This window comes from Lepisosteus platostomus, chromosome 2 (assembly GCF_059453375.1).
Source record: "Lepisosteus platostomus isolate fLepPlt1 chromosome 2, fLepPlt1.hap1, whole genome shotgun sequence".
Classification (NCBI taxonomy): domain Eukaryota; kingdom Metazoa; phylum Chordata; class Actinopteri; order Semionotiformes; family Lepisosteidae; genus Lepisosteus; species Lepisosteus platostomus.
In genome coordinates, this window is record NC_142612.1 from 68,595,919 (window position 1) to 68,613,119 (window position 17,201).

Here is a 17,201-nt window from a genome sequence, read left to right on the forward strand (position 1 = left end):
TAATCATTATATATTATATGTATAGATCTAATTTGATCTAGAGATGGAGCAATTTAAAACAGGACCCGCCCCAAACACACCAACATCGAGTAGACTTTCCTTGATAACTACATATAAAACAACATTGTGTTCATAAAGCTCTTTTTAGCCCCAAGAACTTTAAATACATGAACGAATTCCCCTCGTCCTTCACCACAGGCGAAGAGAAGAAACTACTTCACCAGGTGAACTGAGAGGGGTGTTCAGTAATTCCAGGTTGTGTAGGTGGAAGTTATGCATCTTTAACACTCCTCCTCCTATAAGCAGGGCTGTGGGATATTTAATAACCAAAAAAACAGGGTCATAGTCGCATTTTAACGATAGCAACTTCTACAGCATATAGCGCCACCTACTGATCTACCAACGCTACATGCACCAGCTACCTGCTTGTCTGTTGGTTGTGTCTAGTCACAGTATTAAGGGCAGAAAAGAAACAACATTTCGGCTGAGACATGATGACGAGATCAGGTTAGAAAGTGATAGGCAGCTTCTGCCAGAAAATAAACTACCAGAATTTACCTGAGTCCATTCAAATACAATCTAAAATTATTTATTCGTAAAACTAAACTTTTATTTCATGGAATGAGAAATTAATTAGACCTAATTTACTAAAATATACAGAATACGCTTTCTTCACTGCATGATAATGATGCTACTATAAAAATCTCGTTCCTTGAAACGCACAGAGCCTTGGGAGTTGCTGTCCAATTTGTTGGAGGGAAAGAACTACAATTCCCACAATGCTATGCGCCTCACAGGAGGGACTCACGCGTGCGCAGTTTGTTGTGTCCCTCTCAAGCAGTAAATGAGGAGCTGGGAGAGTCTCTTTTTGTATAAGAATTAAATATTAATACACAAAGTCAAAATTCTTCTTTATACTTGCCAGTCTAAGACATGGAGTCACTCATGGCATAACCTGTTCTCGCGGAGTAGCGAGTGGGCGAACCGAAGCCGAAAACAGCTCGGAGTGACAGAACGGGGAGGCTGTTTGTGCAGTGGGGTCTCAGAGGAGGAGGAGGAGGAGGAGGAAGAAGAAGAAAAAAAATATCGGAGGAAAAAAATTAAACAACTGCCCCCACCACCCCCTATCCGAGGAGGCCAGGGCCGCGGCTGCCCTCACCCTGACCACCCTACCGCCAGGATGGCTCACCTCCGGGACCTGCGGGACCTGCGGAACCAGGTGAGCTCGGCTGGGGCGAGGGGGGCTCCGCTCCTCGCTGGGACCCTCGGCGGGAGCCGTGCAGGTAGAAGGCAGAGAGGCGTGTGTGCATCTGCCACCTGCCATTCCTCAGCGCACTCATTGCTCCTGCCGCATTCCTAAGGCGGATAAGGCTGCAGGTATTAACGCTCGCCCCGCGTCCCGTCATCCGCAGCCCTCTAGGTGATGTAGATAATTCCCGAGCTGTGCCTCCTGCTATCTTCGGCTGCCCACAGAGCACGCCAGGGGAAAGCCGTCTTGGACAGGTGTCCTGAAGCTAGCACGTCGCTTGTTCTCGGTTTGTAAGTTTTAGTTGTCGCATTTTTTAAATCGTCCAACGTGACTCTTTCTGATTCCCCCCCGTTATGCTTTCTGATAAGGAGCATCACCAGTTCTCAGCACTGACAGGGCAAGAGATTAGTTTCAGCTGTTGTGCTGAAATGCAGGATTCCCGATCAGGCAGTGTCCATCTATATTGGTCCTGTATCTAAACTACATCTAAAACCCAGGTGGCGGTAGAGATGACTGACATAGTTACCTATGTTATTTGTCTCGCTATGTGGTACATATGCAAGAGGCTGGGGTATGTTTGGTACACATACAGTGTATGACCGTACTGTAGTAAGTTATGGTTTATAGGCTTAGTGGCTGATGTTAAGTCTAAGCAACTTTCCATAATATGTTCTGCTCTTTTCATGTTCTTGTATTTATTGTTAGTCTCTTGACTGATTGCCACAGAGAAAAAAGATGTCTGAAAATATACTGAAACAACAGAAAGTATTGTCACAGACTTTTCTGAAGTGTACTACTGCACTGCTAATGCGGTTCAGTGTAATGTCACCCCTTTTAACTACTGCAGATAATCACACAGGGCTCCCAACAGATAAGAAAAAAGAGAAAAAACTTCAATACATACAGTACATGAGCTGCACTTCTAAATGAGAAAACATTTGCAATGGCTGCCCTAAAAATACATTTATAAAGCAGATTTATACTTGCTAAAATCAGCGGATTCAGTGAATGTAGATGCACCAGGCCGCAAATGTAAAATATGACCTGACATGACCCTAGAGCATGCACCAGAGAAGAGGTTCACAGTATTATACAAGAACAAGTAATAGGTTTATTCCATGCTGAAAGGTGAAGAAAGAAAACAACGTTTCGGCCGTGGAGTCTTCTTCGGGTGTGGACACCTGAAGCACCTGAAGAAGGCTCCGCGGCTGAAACGTTGTGTTTTCTTTCTTCTCTTTTCAGCACGGAATAAACCTATTACTTGTTCCTTTGCAACCTACGCATGCTGACACAGCTACCCACCTGAACTATCACTGTATTAGATTTGAGATTCACCCAACAAAGACACTGGCAGCCACAGTCAGATATTAATAAGAAATGGGTTTGAACATACTGGTTTGGATGTGCGGGAAATAAAGGTAGTGTATCGCACCACAGTGCTTGTCCGTTGGTTTTTTAAGCTTTCAGCTGTGCATTTCTCCTGCTGAGTAAGCAGCCCTAGGCCTGTCCCTGAAGCAGAGGGAGCATGGCCGGACTGTGCTCTTTATGGGATGCCATTACATCACAGGGCACAACTCGTGCACACTGACAGCTTCCACACAGCAGTCAACCTCGCTGGTATGTTTCTGGGAGGAAACCGGGGCACACAACGAAAACCCACACAGATGCCAGGGGTGAACGTGCAAACTCCACACATAAAGCCTCCCCCTACCAGAATTGAACCCAGGTGAACAAGACCCCTGAGACAGCCGGGCCACTGCGCCTCTCAGTTCTCCATTTCCTCTGCTAATGATCTGGAATCAAAATACATGAATCAGATACAAATAAAACTCTGCTGATCTGCCTGTGGCTTTGACAAGCAAGCGTATATCTAAATTTCTCTCTCGTGAAATCTAAAGTGAAGAACAGGGAAAAAAACCCTCCAGTAATTGATACAGGTTGCCTGCAGGGATTGTCAATTTTTTGTCCAGTGTACCCCAGAGAGCAGTGCTAGAAGCACCGTAATTGAAAAGAAATTAAGTTTAAAGTCAAGCATTTTGAGTTCTTTTTGCTTTCTCAAGCAGACGTGTGTCTGAAAAGAAGTGCCCTGTGTTTTAAAAGTGAAGTAGCAACACTTTTCCCTAGTCTCGATTAAAAAAAGGGGTAAAGGTCACCAATGTCGTCTTTTCTCGAGTTTTGGAGCTAGCGAACCAGCTGTGTTTTTCTGTCATTTCAGTATTTAAAAAACAAAGAATTTTACATTTGCCATTTGTATTTATTGTTCCACTCAGTAATGGACATCTGCTTCCCCTCTTTTAAGCACGGCTTTTATGGCTTATTCAGGGTCAGCATCATTTTTAAGTTTGTTGTGTTTTTTTATGAATTTCTTTTTTGAAGTGTAAATATTTTTTATTGAAGAGGCTCCGAAAATCCTGTAAATGAAGCCCTCTGGTTGTGCGGTTATGATTAGATAGGGCTCATAGAAACAAAGGCCCTGGTTACAGCCGAAAGGGCAGCTGTCCAGATTCTGCAGTGCTGGACTGGTTGAAGTTGGGGATGGAGGGGATGCTATGACATCAGGTTAACATGCTGCTGAATGGGAGAACTCTGCTTAGAGTTTGAACCGAAAGCAGTGGAAGAAAAAGAACTACATATCTTACACCGAAACATCAGCCTTTCACAGAGACTGTGCAAAGTGGTGGATACACACTAAGCAGAAATTGCTCACGTGCAACCTGTACATGCTATTAGCATTGCTGTAGCTGCAGGCTTGAGTTTATAACTGCTTACGCAAGGTAGCTATTCAGAGGTTTCTGTCATTTTTTATGAACTTCTCAAACGCATAGCTTGCTAGCTAGTTGTAACCCCAAAGAGAAGCTAGCCTTGTCTTTGAAAGGGTTACAGTAAGCTCTGCAGTCAGACTCTTTTGCCAGCATTAATTCAATAATAAAGCATTATGTAGCAAACCCACATTTGGTCCCCGTTGATGCCAAGGTACCTGAGTAAGACTGGGGGCACAAAGTACGAGTGTTTCTATCCAAAAGTAAGATCAGCACTGAAGTCAGTTTTTCCACTGATTTGTTTTCATTTGTGCAAATATTGAAAAATCACTCTTAAGATATTTTTACTTTCATATCTAAGACAGGTTACGAGAAAAGGAATCATATGAAAGTGAAAGTACAACTGTTTGAGTGCTGCGTATCTTTTTATTAGGACATTGACACACAGCAGCAGCAGGTGAAGACATTCATTCGCTTATAGTCATTATAATCAACATACAAACGCCAAGGTCAGTGTGCAGATATGGTGTTAGTTATAAATTAGCCTAATGGTTTGAAACTGATCTCAAAATGTGTGACACTGAAAGCATGAGAGAGAGGTTACCAGACCTCTAGTGAGATCCTGGATGCATCCTGTTTAATTATAAACTGTAATGATCATTGATGTGACTGGAGAACTGCCTATTAATTCCCATTGTTTTATGTGTGTTGTGCTATAGCTGGGTTATAGGGAGAATAATCACCTATATTTCTGTCGAAGGAGCAGAAGTCATTCTTTGATAAGGTGCTTATCTTGGGACCTTTAATCAGATTTATTTGGTAATGTGGTGTGGAGACAGTGGACTTTTGGAATAATTTTCTTCTGCAGGAAGACGCACTTAGCTCTGACAGTCTGAAGCAGAAGACCCTCGTATATTTATATAATAAAGGTATATACATGTCCATTCTGATAATGATGGATAGTTTAGTGGGCAAAGAGTTAAACTCTAAGAACCAGGCACTCCTTGTAACTTGGTTTATTGAACTATCAGTGTGTAATGAATTTGAATTTGCTTAATTCTTGTTATGTTTTTTTACAACCCCAGATTAAATTAATACACTATACCAGTGGGAAAATATGAGTACTGATTCTTTGATAATAATGTATTTCTTTAGTTATTATTTTGTGTTCATTTATTTTATGTCTTGGGACTGGGAAGCTGTACAGTATTAAATAGACCTGAGTATTGCTAATATTGTGCTAACAAGTGTTTGACTCCATTAGTATGCTTTTTACAGAAGGTGCCACTTACTGAGTTTGGGGTGGCACCAGTCATTCTACTTGATCCAACACTGTTGTATCTATGCACTTTATGATGATCCAAATAGATTCTTTGATCTCTTACAGTATAATAACATCACTGATTGTTTTATTTCTAAAGAGTTTGAGATTAATTGAATATTATATCCTCATTCTTTTCTGCATATGTTGTGGCGTGCACTAGGGTTGATCTTTATTGTTAAAAAACGTAAAAAAATAAATTTAATTAAGGCTAGCTATTTATTTATGAAATTAATTAACATTACACTTCATACAAATACATTATTTATGTATTTTTGCAAACGAATTACAAACAACTCACAGCTGTTCTGATTAAATATAAAAATAAGTTCCTCATCTACGGTCTTATGAATTCTCTAATAAACATCAATAAAGCAGGAATGGAGACTCTCAGGTACTTCAGTGCAGGAATTCTCAGATGTAATAGTAGCCTATTCTAAAAATACATATTTTATATGTATGTATCCTTCACTGCTTAAATACAAGATATAAAGGATGAATCGAAAACATGCGTCCCTTTGATCAAAGCACAGAAGAATGTTGTGTTCCCATTGTCCTTTTGTTCCTTTATCTCAGAGACAGGGTTGAAACGTGCTCTGCTCTCGCTTTCCTCGTCGGTATCCCCCTGCTCTGCGCAGCCCTGTGATTCATTCAGTTCCGGGCCTTCCTGTTCTCCAGCCAAGATGCAGCCCTTTACGTCATCATGTGTCAGCTCGCTTATGTAAAAAGATCCAAATCTCAGCAAGAACAGTATATATATTTTTAGCTATGCAACATTTTTTTTTTGGTGCCATACGCATATAGTTGGGAAGGAAAGCTTATTCTCTGTTAACCTCATGTAGCCAGGATTTTCGTCGAAAATCATTGTGAAGAGTTATTTCTTGATTCTCAAATAGAGAAGGTCTGAGACTTGTAGGTTTCATATTTTTAATGCCGATTATATTATTATTGATCTGGATGTTCTTAAGCATGTCTTGAGCATTCTGTTTGTATTACACTTTTTGTCCAACACCTCCGATCATTCAAAGAGGCACAGTTGTCATTTTCTCCATTAGCAGTTCAGGTGGGCAGGTGCGTCAGCATGCGTAGGCTGCAAAGGAACAAGTAATAGGTTTATTCCATGCTGAAAAAAAGAAGAAAGAGAACCCAACGTTTCGGCCGTGGAGCCTTCTTCAGGTGTGTGACACACCTGATGAAGGCTCCACGGCCGAAACGTTGTGTTCTGTTTCTTCTTTTTTTCAGCATGGAATAAACCTATTACTTGTTCATTTTCTCCATTAGTCTAATCTTGGGAAAACACCGTTGTTAATGAATGACCAGCCAGAGCCCCTTCCCTGCTGTATTTTTCAAAGGTTTAGGTTTTTCCGATCTGTTCTAGCGGGTAGGAGGGGTGGAGGGTTAGAGCATGAAGTTTCTTGTTGGGTGTGATGGAAGCACATGACATTCCAAAAGAAATGTTTTTGTGGAAGTCCATTGAGTTGTTTTTCCATTTATTTTTACTAACCATTGTTGTGACTTCCCTTGTGCTTGACACGGGTAGATGTCAAAAAAAGTTGATGACTGTAGGAAAAGGTTGCAACCTCATTATATGACTTGAGTTACCTTTTCACAGAACCCGGGGTTGATCTGTGGGAATGTGTGGCTTATGTGCTCTCGTCTCCCTCTATATGTGTACAGAATTCCCGCCTGGACCCTGAGGAGTATTTCACCAAGTTGGAGCGAATTGGGAAGGGCTCGTTTGGAGAGGTGTACAAGGGCATCAACAACCGCACCAAGGAGGTGGTGGCCATCAAGATCATTGACCTGGAGGAGGCGGAGGATGAGATCGAGGACATCCAGCAGGAGATCACCGTGCTGAGCCAGTGCGACAGCCCCTTCGTCACCAAGTACTACGGCTCCTACCTCAAGGTAAAAATCCTGCGAATTTGCTCCATGTGTACATGTGCAGTGATTGGGCCCTCCATACTGCGGCACAAATATTACGCTCATCCCCTGGTAAAAGAGCTCTGCACTTGCGAGCACTCTCTAAAATGAGCAATACATATACAGACTATTTTTGCTAGAAATGTGAACTTCACCCACTAATGCGAGCTCCAGGCATGTGGCTTGTTCTTCTGTTTTTATTTTATGCTCCTCTGGGCTGTTGTTACTTAACAGAAATTGATTGTCAGGGCATTATGCTAGTTATGATTTAGAGTAATATTTTGTATGCATAATTAGTAAAACTAATAGCATTGATTGACGGATTTTAACATTTTAGATAAAATATTGTACAGCTTTAGGTGACTACTAAGTATCTTTTAGAGTTTAGATAAAGTTTGTGACACCTGGCACTTCTAGGTTCAAAGCAGAGAGGATGTTTGCTGAAACGTGGGGGCTCCCTAGAGCAAAATCAATTTTACAGTTTACCTAGTTAAGCTGTGGGTTAATGGTTGTTGATGAGCAGTACTGAAACACAGCATATACGATCGCATTCACGTCCAGTTACAAAGACTTGGAATGATTCAGAGACTTTTATGTTATGTTATTGGGAATTTAGTGTGGCTTTTATGGGTTTTCACCTACAAATTGTGGAATCAATAGTACTTGTATTGCGAGGAATAGGCATGCTTGAGTTTGTCTTCTGGACATCAGACTGGCTGACCAGCTGCAGTTCAGAATCAACATCGGAGCGCGAGGCTGGGGTGGCGAGCCCAGAACCCCGGAGCGCGAGGCTGGGGTGGCGAGCCCAGAACCCCGGAGCGCGAGGCTGGGGTGGCGAGCCCAGAACCCCGGAGCGCGAGGCTGGGGTGGCGAGCCCAGAACCCCGGAGCGCGAGGCTGGGGTGGCGAGCCCAGAACCCCGGAGCGCGAGGCTGGGGTGGCGAGCCCAGAACCCCGGAGCGCGAGGCTGGGGTGGCGAGCCCAGAACCCCGGAGCGCGAGGCTGGGGTGGCGAGCCCAGAACCCCGGAGCGCGAGGCTGGGGTGGCGAGCCCAGAACCCCGGAGCGCGAGGCTGGGGTGGCGAGCCCAGAACACCTGGAGTCACTTGTCTTATCTGTTTTCAGGGAACCAAGCTGTGGATCATCATGGAGTACCTGGGTGGGGGCTCAGCTTTGGATCTGGTATGTCGGTCCGTCTTTCCTGATTTCTGCACCTCTTGTCACTTCGAAAGAAGTAGGAAAATCTTTAAGAGATTGTCGGCTGCAGCATTTTCTCTGCTTTTAGTTCCTTTATGTATTTTAGTTTATTAGCATAAATAGAAGGCATCTTTGCAAATGATAGGGGTTTTTCCACTTAGGTCTTAATTTCATTTTTTGAGTGCATGAAAATCACCTGTGTACTGTCATAGTGTATTTCTGTTCTCACATTTACTTATTTTTCAGTGCATGGTACAGTATTGCATTTGCTGTGTTTCTACGATGCTTGCAGTGAATGAAGTTAAGAATTAGGTTAGTCATTAACATCTGGGAAATGTAGACATTTAGGTCCCCCAGTTTATGACAATAGATTTTCAACTTTGTTCCTCTGTAACTTTAAATTGCTGAAACGATCTGTGTAGTAAGGAGGTCAGCATTTATTTTGCGAACATCTAGACCGTTGATGAGTGCAGCAGTGTGATGGTTTTCTGACACCTCTCTCCAAGTTGAAGCCTGGACCGCTGGAGGAGACCTACATTGCCACCATCCTGCGGGAAATTTTGAAGGGGTTGGACTATCTACACTCAGAGAGGAAGATTCATCGAGACATCAAAGGTGAGGAAGTGTCGTAGGAAATTCTTCATCAGAGGAGCAGGACACAGTCTTGTGCAGATTCAGTTTTATTGAGCTCAATAAGTCCAACAATGCGCACCGGGTCTGCCCCACAAAACGGACAAACTGCAAGGGTTTCCCAGGTCTTATATACAGTCAGAAGAAAGTTTGTTTCATTATCTGAGTGCTTGTCCTGTTCTTTGATATGCAATTACCTCTTATCCTACTCTGTCTTGCTCTAGGTTCTGTCCTTTGATATGCAGCAGACATTGGTCTGGTTTATCCTGTTTGTGGGTGTTGTTCCTGTCTTTTCTTATGTAGAGTTAAGCCACTGGGGCTGCTAAAGCAAGTCAGGTTTATGGCATCTTAGTGTAACTTTTGTTTGAGGCTAAATTAACAGACCCCATCAACAGCTCTCACAATGTGCTTAAGTGGTGAAACTTTGATGCTGGATAAGTGAGATATATACATGTCCCACTTCAGAAGCATACTGTAACTGGTACCGTAATCTGTTACCAGTTTTTATAATGGTTTCAGCCCCATCAGTCCCAGTGTCTGATGCGTAGACACAAAATACTCCTTCTGTTACGCTTGCATTTCATCAGTTTAATTGTTAGTTGTAGGGAGTTCGTCCTTTGGCGAGCTTTAACATTATAATTTGAAGAGAACAGAACTCTTTAAACTGTAATCCAGCTTTATTGACTTCCTGTCATCCCTCTTACACTGTTCTGGGTCAAGAGGGATGCTGTAAATTGTAGTAGTTTTTAAAGCTGTACATTGAAATGCGACTCATGATAATGTAGCTCAATGTCCTACTGCCTCTTCCTAATGATGCGAGCTGCTTTTTCTGCGCCGTTTCCTGGCAGCTGCGAACGTACTGCTGTCCGAGCAGGGAGATGTGAAGCTGGCGGACTTCGGGGTTGCTGGGCAGCTGACAGACACTCAGATAAAAAGGAACACTTTTGTGGGCACTCCCTTCTGGATGGCCCCGGAGGTCATCAAACAGTCCGCCTATGACTTCAAGGTGAGTGGGCGTGGTCAAGAGGGACCTTCTTGGATCTTATTGGTCTTAGATGGCCATGAGGAGTGGGGTCAGAGAAATGGAAGGGCAGCAGTATGACGCCTTTTTCTGCTTTGTCAGCCTGTTGTATTTAGACTGTACCTGTATAACCATTAAGAATCACTAAAATTATTTAAGAAGATATTTTTTGCAGACCCTTCCAGCAGTCTCCTTTAAACCCTGACTGTCTACTGCAGGCTGACATTTGGTCCCTGGGAATCACAGCTATTGAGCTGGCCAAGGGAGAGCCCCCAAACTCAGACTTGCACCCCATGAGAGTCCTCTTCCTCATCCCCAAAAACAACCCGCCTACGCTGGAGGGCAGCTACAGTAAGCCCTTCAAAGAGTTTGTGGAGGCGTGCCTGAACAAGGACCCACGATTCGTGAGTACCGCTGTGCTGCTCAGTATCAGTTTGGATTCAGATAGTTCTCAATGTGCACAGGAGATGCATTCCTGAAAAATGCAGTGTACATTAGAAGTGCAGTAATAGATTTTCTTCAGGAATGCATGGAAATAAAGGGAATGCATTCTGGTCCCACTCCCAATTAAAAGCAATCAAACACACTTATTCATGCAAGATGTTTCTATAATACTAAAAAATAAACTAACTGTTATTGTTTAACAATTCAAGCAATTTAAAGTAAAATGTAAAGGAATGCTTGTTGACAGTGGTGGGTGGTGAATGGTGTGGAAGTATTCACTTCCATCTATGTTGCATTATCTGACAGTGTGCCTTTTAAATGCCATTTTTTACAGTCTCATACATAACATTACAATTAGATTACCATCTCTTTTCCTTATTCAGTGTTTTGAGCCCAACCACATTTAAGTGAGAATTAATTCATTATAAATTAAGAAGTGGTGTACTTTCTTGAAGAGTGTTCAACCAAAAATGTTCAAATTAAAAGTGTGTAAATCGAAAACTGTTTGCATGTGTTTTTGAGATACGGTGCTCAAAGTAAAAATCCAAACAGAGGAGCTGTGAATATGGTTGTTTGATATCTCTCAGAGACCTACTGCCAAGGAGCTGCTGAAGCACAAGTTCATCACACGATACACTAAAAAAACACCCTACCTGACAGAGCTCATAGACAGATACCGGCGCTGGAAATCTGAAGGTCACGGGGACGAGTCCAGCTCAGATGACTCAGACATGTATGTACTCCAGCAGAATATATCCTTACTGTATGTCCCTCTTGGACTCCTGCAGCCCAGGTCAAAGGATGTTTCAATGGGGTTTTTTTTTAGGGACGGAGATGGGGATGAGCGAGAACAGTGTCCTGTCTGGACGTTTCCTACAGTGAGGCCTAGCTCCCTGAACAAACTACAGAACGGTCTCTCTCTTCCCAACTCACAGGTGAGGGCGCACTCTGGACCAGACATTGAAACTATAGCACACTATTTTCATAACGGAGGTGAAATTGACTTTTAGAATGGGAGTGATTTTGTCTGGTATTTGGTCATTTCAAAATGATCTAAGTAAACAGTCTTACTGTACTTCTAAGATAAGATAAGATCACTTTACTGGCCATACACAATTTCTTGTATTAGGAATTTTGTCTTTTCACATACCCCAACTTGCTCTCCGTGAGACACACAGACAGGGAGGGAGAGAAGCTTGGGGTCAGAGTGCAGGGTCAGACATTTATATGGTGCCTCTGGAGCAGTTGGGGTTAGGGGCCTTGCTCAGGGGCCCAACGGAGTAGGATTCCTCTGCCCACCGCGGGATACGAACCGGCAACCTTCCAGCCACAGGCGCAGATCCTTAGCCATGGAGCCACCGCAGGTTTGCCCATACATAGTTCAATTCAACTTGATTTGTCATTATACTTACACTGGTGCATAGTATAGTGAAACGTGTTTCTCATTAGTCACTCAGGTGCAGTATGTAAATAGAACAGAAGACAAGAGAATAGACAGTAACACAATAACAATAACAGTGTAATAAAAACTGTGCAAATACGCAGAGAAAATAATACAACAGGACAAAAACAGTGCAAAAGTAATTTGGAGAACAGTGCAAAAATAATACGGTGATTAATAAATATTACAACTAGTACAGTTTTAAGTACAATTTCGGCTTACATTCAGTTGTCGTGTATGTAGTGGTGTTGGAGTACAGTCATTGTGGGTACAGGAAGAAGTGAGGAGAGATCATAGTATGATGGGAGGGAGTGGAATCACCAGCTCGACGGCTTTGGGGAAGAAGCTATTTTGGAGTCTAGTTGTGTGCGACTGGAGCGTCCGGAACCTTCTGCCAGATGGTAGGGGGACAAACAAGTTATGACTGGGGTGAGTGGGGTCAGACATTATTTTTGGTGGCTTTTTTCAGACTTCTGGTATTGTAGATTTCATGGATGGATGGTAAGGCTCTGATGATGTGTTGGGCAGTTTTGACCACCCGCTGCAGTGCCTTACGGTCAGATGTGGTGCAGTTGCCGTACCAGACTGTGATGCAGCTGGTCAGTATGCTCTCCACCGTACGTCTGTAGAAGTTGGTGAGGATCTGTGGATGCAGGCGTATTTTCTTCAGCCTTCTCAGGAAGTACAGCCGCTGTTGTGCCTTCTTGATGAGACTGGAGGTGTTGAGTGCCCATGTGAGGTCCTTAGGGATGTGAACACCTAGGAATTTGAAGTTATTTACCATCTCCACCTCAGACCCTTCAATGTAGATGGGGGAGTGGACTTTTCTTTGTCTCCTGAAGTCAACGATCAGCTCTTTGGTTTTGCTGATGTTGAGACATAGGTTGTTGGTTCGGCACCAGTCTGCAAGTTGTTTAATCTCCTCCCTGTAGGCAGTCTCATCGTTGTCAGTGATCAGGCCCACGACTGTGGTATTGTCAGCATACTTGATGATAGTGTTTGTGCTGAACTTGGCAGTACAGTCGTGGGTGAACAGGGAGTAAATCAGTGGGCTGAGCACACAGCCTTGAGGGGCACCGGTGTTAAGGGTGAGCGTGTTGGAGGTGAGGTTGCCAATCCTGACAGTCTGGGGTCTGCTGGTGAGGAAATCTAGGATTCAGCTACAGAGGGTGGTATCTAAACCTAGAGCCCTGAGTTTGGTAGAAAGTTTTATGGGTAGGATGGTGTTAAATGCTGAGCTAAAGTCAATGACTAGCATTCTTGTATAGGTGTTCCTTTTATCCAGGTGGGTTAGTGTGGCGTGTAAAGCTATAGAGATTGCATCCTCTGTGGAGTGATTTGTGCGAGAGGCAAACTTGAGAGGATCAAGTGATTTTGGAATGCTGCCTTTAATGTGCGGAATAAGTAGTTTTTCAAAGCACTTCATTATGATGGGGGTGAGTGCAATAGGGCGGTAGTCATTCAGGCATGTGGGTGCTGATTTTTTTGGTACTGGCACGATGGTGGTTGTCTTGCAGTAGCACAGTACAGTGGCCTGGGCCAAGGAAAGGATTGAAGATGTCAGTACAGACATCAATCAGCTATCTGCCAGGCACACGTTCTGAGTACCAGGCCAGGGATACCATCAGGTCCAGCAGCTTCATGTGTGTTCACTCTACTTAGTGATTTCCACACATCTAGCTTGGATAGTGTGGGGGGTGGGGTGGCTGGTTCAGGGTTTTGAGCTTCGAAGCGTGCGAAGAAGGTGTTAAGCTTGTTTGGGAGAGAGGGGTCAGTAGCACTTACAGTACAGGGCTTGTTTTGTTCTTGTAGCTTGTGATTGTACAGTATGTACGTCTTGTCACATGCGTCGTAGGTTAGCGATGGTGTTGTAGTGGTGTTCTATCTGGGATTTGTACTGTTTCTTGGCAGATTTTATGCCGGCTCTTAATTTTTTTCCTTGCCACTCTCAATTCTTCCTTATTTTTGATTTGGGAGTTTGCATATCTTTTTAACGCTCGCCACATCATCAGTTGTCAGCAACATATGCCCACATACAGTTTACTGTATGTGCACTTTATGCCATATGTGAACTTTCATACTGTAATGTTAAAGTTTGTGGTAATATTAAATAATTGTTAAAATAGATTGGATGAGTGAAATAGAATGAATTAAAATCTGTATTTTAATAAACTGTGCCACTAGATGGGCTGAATGACCTCACATTTGTGACCATTCTTGTATTCTAAGTTTTCTAAAAAAGTGTTGTTTATGGCCACGTTATTTATTTTGACATTGCAAACTCCCTTCTGAAATTGAGGCGAGTTTGAATTAATAATGTGATGGATCAAACAGGAGATGGTTAATTTGTGCTGATTTGTGTCACTGCAGAATGCAGAGGCAGTGAAAAGGCAGCCCAAGTCCCAGTGTCTCTCTGCCCTGGTCACGCCAATCTTCAGAGAGGTAAGCCTTTATCCATTCAGGAAAAGGGGGACAGACCCAACCATGTAAGAATATAAGAACTTTAAATGAAAAGTGTATTCTGGGCGGTAGCTTGACCTTGCCAATCAGTATTTTCCACAATGTCCAAAATTTAGTCTACAAAAGCAAATGTAAAATGGAGCAGCTGCTTATTTTTAACAGCCTCTTACAATTGAGAGTGATGAGCATAATTCAAAAAATGAAATATATGCAACCTACACTCATTAGTAACAGATCTGTGCTGCCTGATCATGACCTCCATTGTAGAACATGGGGAAACAAAAACAAAAAAAAAAGCCAACAACATGCTTGGTTATACAATTAAGAATGTAGAAATTAAGGGAAGTAATGTTAAAATCCTACAATACATTACATTGAAATATTCTCTGTGGTTTTGGTCATCATTGTTCTAGAGAGCAGACTCATTCCTGCCTCGAGTGGAATGCGAGTTTGGAGCTCAATCTTTTTTCTGAAGATTGCATGGGGAAATTAAAAACGGGAGAGGACTGACCAGATCAAATCGTGGAATGACACCTTAACATCAAAAACAATAGAAGGAATTGGGGACACAAGTGGAAATAAAGCTGAGAAACAATCAGGATAGGAAAGAAATGTATTTAAATTGAATGTGTCAGTATGCTTCAATAAGCAATACACTTTCTACCAGGTTCACATGCTGTTCTGTGGGATTCTGGTGTTTAACTTGGGAATTATTTTCTCCCGTACAGCTGAAAGAAAAGCGACGAGCAAGTGGAGGCAGCCTGGGCGCCATTGAAGAGCTGGAAAACGCCTTCAATTTAGCAGAGGAGTCCTGCCCCGGTATCTCAGACCGCCTGGTCACGCACATGATGGAGAGAGTGCGCAGGTGAGCCGACACCCACCCTCTGCTCATTGTTGGCTTCAAGATCACTTTTCACACACCAGTTATTTAGATACATTTGGAGCTCCTCAGTCTTTGAATTAAATCAGTCACGCTTGGAAAGCTGGACGGAGAAAAAATGCCCTCTGCAGAATTAATTTGGATGAGGCTGGGGAGTTGCATGTTAATGAATCGTACAGCAAAGTGGGAAACGTGGATTTTGGCACCTGCCTCTTTACCATGCAGGACGTGAGGAATCCACTTCCTCACTTGAAACAGCTTAGATCCTACATGGACTGTTGTGCTGAGTTAGTCTTCCTATGAAATGGAAAAAATGCAGTTACGTGTTCATAGAGAGAGATGCCCATGTTCTTCCTCTCCAGGTTTTCACTGAATGGGAACACCACCCCTTCCTCACGGTGAAACTTACTGGCTGCTAATCCTCAGTCCCTCCCTGGGCGAGCCGTCTGGACAAATCCCTTCTCCCCATCTGGTCCATCTGCTGATACTGTCCCCCAAAAGCCCGGCCTGCTCCTGGACCAGAGCACTCCAGCCCCCCCTCCACCTGCTGCCCACTGACCTCCCGGCCCCAGAGATCTTTTAATTAGAGGTTATAATGAAAATATTTTTACAGTTTTCTTTATAGGACAGAGAATGTTTAAAAAAAAGTCACAAGCGCTGTGTATTAGATCTTGTCATATACAATAAAGTTTATTGGAAGCGTTGAAGCAGTTTTGTACAGAGAATGCCTGTTCCGGATGTGTATTTTAATTAAAATATGAAACCACGACAGTGGTGAGAAAGTCAAAACACCTATTAAACACTGTCATTAAAAGAAACAGGGACTTTTTAAACTTTGTCAGTTCATTTTATTTGTTATCCTTTCACTGTAATTATGTAACAAAACTACATGCAGATCTTAACAGGAGTGGTACTCCAGCAACATGCTACACAATAAATAGAAATAACATTATTAAAATACAATACGGAGGGGGCTGCTTGAAACCTGGTTAACATTTCTCTGACAAAAAAAAAAGGAGGAGGAATAGTGAGTCACTGCAGAGCCACTCAAACTAACCCAGAGAGCCCAGGAATCACAGAAAGCTAACTGCTGCAGTTCTGCAGTTGCCAAAGAGAAGGGTTCCAGTTGGTACAGATAGTAAACAGAATGACACAGGAGCAAGCCCGCAGTCAGATTACAACAAGATGGGAATCAGTTCATCTGGGAGGCTACCGCGTTTACTTAAATAAAATCTTCTGCACACATATAGAAACAGTGATGAATGTAGACACTTTGAAACACAGGCTGACACAATGAACGGGAAATTAAAAGGAAAAAGACAAATTAAAATTACACTATAACCCTAAAAAGTGGTCCAAAAATCCAGTTAAGCATTTTTCAAAGGTTTTAATGAGTAAATCTAAAGTCTCTTTAAAAAAAAGCTCTAAGACAATGCTCAAAAAGGTAGTGTACCCCCATTCCCCTCCTTCATAAAAAGATGAGACAAAACTTTGACACACCAGTCATTACACAGAAACACTTTAAAGTAATTTATGGAGTCCCCCCACACTAGGGACCACTGAACACTACTGCAGTAACCCCATATAGGCACCAGGGAATTGAACACCCACTGCCAGGAAAGAGAATCCACTTAAAATAACCACTCCCCCACAATACGAATCTCTACATATGAGTAACCCAATGCCCATTATTACATATTGCAATATTTTTTAAAAACACTGTTTTTTAAAAATATAACTGAGGAAAACAAATTCTGGCATCAATTTCAGTTACGCCAAGAGGTGCACAGAACCCCTTATCCAATGGGAAATATAGACTGCTCCTGACAGCCACACTTTGTGTCTAAAAAGCTCAAATTACTTTTCATACACAGGTCA

The 17,201-nt window shown here is 42.8% G+C and overlaps 1 protein-coding gene across 1 annotated transcript; it reads left to right on the forward strand.

Moving 5' to 3' along the window:
- Positions 1-789: 789 nt before the first annotated feature.
- Positions 790-16,156, forward strand: LOC148676905 (serine/threonine-protein kinase 25-like). The gene is made up of 11 exons (XM_088615548.1): positions 790-1,219; positions 7,007-7,237; positions 8,376-8,432; positions 8,954-9,062; positions 9,926-10,083; positions 10,317-10,502; positions 11,130-11,275; positions 11,369-11,477; positions 14,354-14,425; positions 15,172-15,308; positions 15,686-16,156. The coding sequence occupies exons 1-11, from the start codon at positions 1,181-1,183 to the stop codon at positions 15,723-15,725; spliced, it is 1,284 nt and encodes a 427-aa protein (XP_088471674.1). The 5' UTR covers positions 790-1,180; the 3' UTR covers positions 15,726-16,156.
- The last annotated feature ends 1,045 nt before the right edge of the window (positions 16,157-17,201 follow it).